At 61.4% G+C, this 3,783-nt stretch overlaps 1 protein-coding gene across 1 annotated transcript; it reads left to right on the top strand.

Annotated features, from left to right (window-relative positions):
* The first annotated feature begins 1,843 nt into the window (after positions 1-1,843).
* Positions 1,844-3,181, top strand: ADRA2C (adrenoceptor alpha 2C). Its single transcript, XM_009812392.2, has one exon. It carries the CDS (start codon positions 1,844-1,846, stop codon positions 3,179-3,181), a length of 1,338 nt encoding a protein of 445 aa, XP_009810694.2.
* Positions 3,182-3,783: the final 602 nt, after the last annotated feature.

Consider the following 3,783-nt stretch of genomic DNA (forward strand, 5'->3'; position numbering starts at 1 on the left):
TACTGTTACCCTAATCTCACAGTGTCCCATAGGCAATCTCCAGAGCAGGACCTGGGTACTGAGGGATGTAGGGAGAGAATGTGTGTGGAGGAAGGGACATGGGAAGAGAGAACGTATTCTCCTGCGCAGTGCCCTGGCTTTTCTCAGGATCATGTACCACCGCAGTTCACTACACTGAACTACCTTCCTCTACCCTCCGCTGGGCAGGTTCAGGTAAAGAAAGAGGCATTAAAGTGGCCCTGACTTCATTTTGATTGTCAGTTCTCAAAATTTCTTTCCGAAGGAAGGTAATGTAAGTCACAGGGCTGTCAGCAAAGGAGGTCTGAAGATGTGTCCCTCAGACCCCTCACAGCAGGCACGTAAGATGGGTAGGGATGAGGCAAGCCCACGGCTCCACTCCCCATCTGCCTGTCTCTGCTGGGAAGGAGCGGGGTGAGCCAGCCATGCTCCTTCTGCAAGGGTTACCTCTGGCTACTGATAGAATCAACCTCTCAGATAGCTTCCAGAGAAAGTCTGAAAGTCCAAACGGTGGAAATACTACTCTAAGTTTCCTCAGTGCTTTCTTTCAGGTATTATCGGGGTTTCTCTGCTTTCATGACCGAAGTCAAAACCCCAAAAGCAGCGCTTTCCCCCTGCTTCCCTCCCAGGCCAACACTCGCCCAGGGCGGGCTCGCACCAGTTTCCAGCGGAGAAGCGTGTGGCGGAGAAGCAAGCTTTGTCCGGCCGAGCACTTGCCCTAAATCTGCGCTTAAACACCGCTATACATCCCCAAAAAAAGGCGAAGAGCCCCGGCTCTTCGCGGTCTCCTCAGGGCGGGGGTGACCGCCGGCCGGTAACGGCTGCCCGCCTCATGCGGGCGGGCAAGGCCGCCCCCTAGCGCGCGAGGCTGGCGCCGCAGGCGGCGACCACCCGACCGCCGCACGCCTGGGAGGTGAACTCGGCGCCGCTTCTCATGGCACCGACAACTGCCACCCCGCGGGGCGGCCTCCGGGGGGGCCGCTTCCCCTCGGAACCGCGCCGCGACGAGGAGAAACACCTGCCCGGCCGCCGAGCGGGGCCGGAGGCTGCGCCGGGCGGCGGGGAGCGCAGCGGCACCGCGCCTCCGCCCCTCCCGGCGGCCGCCGCCGCTCGGCGCGGGACAGCGCCGCCGCGGGGAGGAGAAGGCAGCCCGGCCGCGCGGCTCAGCCGTTCCCGGCACCGAAGAACCGGCGGCAGCGGCGGCGCTCGGGGCGTTTTTCCGCCCGCTGGGGTGTTCCGCCGAGGCGGGCGCGGCGGCTTCACCTGGCGGGACTGAGCATGCGCGCGGCGGCGGGGCACGCCGCCGATTGGGAGCGCGATGCAAGACTAGGACGGAGCCGCCGGGCAGCCGCGACTTCGCCGAGAGCGCGCTGCCGCGCCGCCGGAGCGGGGGCGCCGGGAGTCGCTCTCCATGGGATTTGATGCCGCCGCTGCTGCCTCGGACCCTGCTCCCTGCGAGGATCCAGCTCCCGCCGGGGACTCCTGTTGGCCGGGCGGTGTCTTCTCCGGAGCCGCGGGCTGCCTTCAGCCGGGCATGACCGGGCGGGCGACGGGGGCCAGCCGTGCCCCGCTGCCCCCTCGCCGGGGGCCGGGCGGAGGCAGCGCTGCCGCGCTCCCTGCCGCGCCGGGGCGGCGCTGCCCGGCCCTGCCCTGAGGGGCCGGGGGGGAGAGGCGCGTGGCTCAGCCGTTGGGAGCCGCGCGGCGGGGCGGCCGTTGGACCGTTGGCGGGGGGCGATGAGGGCGGCGGGGCGGCGGCGGCGGGGCAGCGGGGCGGGGCGGGGGCTCCGCGGGGCTCTCTAGGACGCCGGCGCCCCGCACACCCACCATGGATCTGCTGCTGGTGGTGAACACGAGCTTGGGCTCCCCCAACGAGTCCCTGGCGCTGCCCCCCTCCTCGCCGTCCTCCTCGGCCCTGCTGCAGCCGCCCTCCCCCTACTCCCCGGCGGCCGTGGCCAGCCTGGCGGCGGTGGTGGGCTTCCTCATCGTCTTCACCATCGTGGGAAACGTGCTGGTGGTGATAGCAGTGCTCACCAGCCGGGCGCTGAGAGCCCCCCAGAACCTCTTCCTCGTGTCCCTGGCCAGCGCGGACATCCTGGTGGCTACCCTGGTCATGCCTTTCTCCTTAGCCAACGAGCTTATGAATTACTGGTACTTCGGCAAGGCTTGGTGTAACATTTACCTGGCGCTGGATGTGCTCTTCTGCACCTCCTCCATCGTCCACCTGTGCGCCATCAGCCTTGACAGGTATTGGTCGGTCACACAGGCGGTGGAGTACAACCTCAAACGGACACCTCGGCGGATCAAGGCCATCATCCTCACTGTCTGGCTGATTTCAGCTGTCATCTCCTTCCCGCCATTGATCTCCATGTACCGGGACCCTGAAGGAGATGGCTTTCCCCAGTGCAAGCTCAATGACGAGACATGGTACATCCTTTCTTCTTGCATTGGCTCTTTCTTTGCCCCCTGCCTCATCATGGTGTTGGTCTATATCCGCATCTACCGCGTGGCCAAGCTAAGGACCAGGACCCTCTCTGAGAAGCGTACGATGCCAGAGGGGTCCTCCCAGACTGAGAATGGCTTGAGCCGCGCTCCTGGCGGCTGCACGTCCCTGAGGATGCAGCTGGGAGAGAATGGACATTATTCAGTGCACCACTGGCGCAAAGCCTCTGAGCTGGAGGACATTGAGCTGGAGGAGAGCAGCACCTCAGAGAGTAGACGGAGGCGGAGCCGGGAGGAGCATCCCCGCAAAAGCAGCAAGAGCCAGTCCTTCTCCTACTCGTATTCCTCCAAGCACTCTAGTAGCCGTCTGTCCCGCTCTAGCAATCGCTCCATGCAGTTCTTCTCATATCGCCGTCGCCGGAAGCGTAGCAGCATCTGCCGTAAGAAAGTCACCCAGGCCCGGGAGAAACGCTTCACTTTTGTGCTGGCTGTGGTCATGGGGGTCTTTGTAGTTTGCTGGTTCCCTTTCTTCTTCAGCTACAGCCTCTATGGTATTTGCCGGGAGGCATGTGAGGTCCCTGAGACTCTCTTCAAGTTCTTCTTCTGGATTGGGTATTGCAATAGCTCCCTCAACCCAGTCATCTACACAATCTTCAACCAGGACTTCCGCAGGTCCTTTAAACACATTCTGTTTAAAAAGAAGAAGAAGAACTTCCGGCATTGAGCTGGAGGGATGGATTTGCCTTGAGCAGGAGTAGAGTTAAAAGAGAAGGAGAAGGCTCTATGCTGAAAAAGAAGGGAGGGAAGAGAACATGGGGTTTGGGCTTAGAGAGAAGGAGGAGGGCTCGCCCCCTCGGTGGAGCAGAGTGATGCTGTGGGGTACAGGGATAGTGTCAGGGAGGCTGAGGGCATTCACAGGGGTACAGAATGGCGAAGTGGTGCTGGAGAAGCAGTGCTGGAGTGCGGGTGGGTGAACAGGGAGGGGAGTGATAGTCTTTGAACCCTGACGGAGGGCATGGGGAGTCTGCAGAGGAAAATAGGCTAAGACACTGAGTTTGGGAGGCAGTGAGCTTTTATGGGCTCTGGAATTTTGTAGGAAATCAAGCAGAGACATCAAGAGGAAAGGACTAAGTGGCAGTGGTGGTAGAGGTTTGAGTATTTATGAATAGAGCAGCTGGGGCCTGTGGTGGGCTCGTCCCAGTAAAAAATTGGCTTTTACTGCTTATGTGGGGAAAGAAAGTGCAAAGTACCAGGCACTGGCAGTCTTTTGAGTTACAAAAGGATTTAAATGTTTGCCAAAAAAAACCCTAAAGAACAATCCAAACT

The sequence above is a fragment of the Gavia stellata genome, chromosome 5 (genome assembly GCF_030936135.1).
Source record: "Gavia stellata isolate bGavSte3 chromosome 5, bGavSte3.hap2, whole genome shotgun sequence".
In the NCBI taxonomy this organism is placed as follows: domain Eukaryota; kingdom Metazoa; phylum Chordata; class Aves; order Gaviiformes; family Gaviidae; genus Gavia; species Gavia stellata.

Bases quoted from the DNA above. Each gene is read 5' to 3' on its own strand.
- ADRA2C (XM_009812392.2), top strand. From the start codon at position 1,844: ATGGATCTGCTGCTGGTGGTGAACACGAGCTTGGGCTCCCCCAACGAG.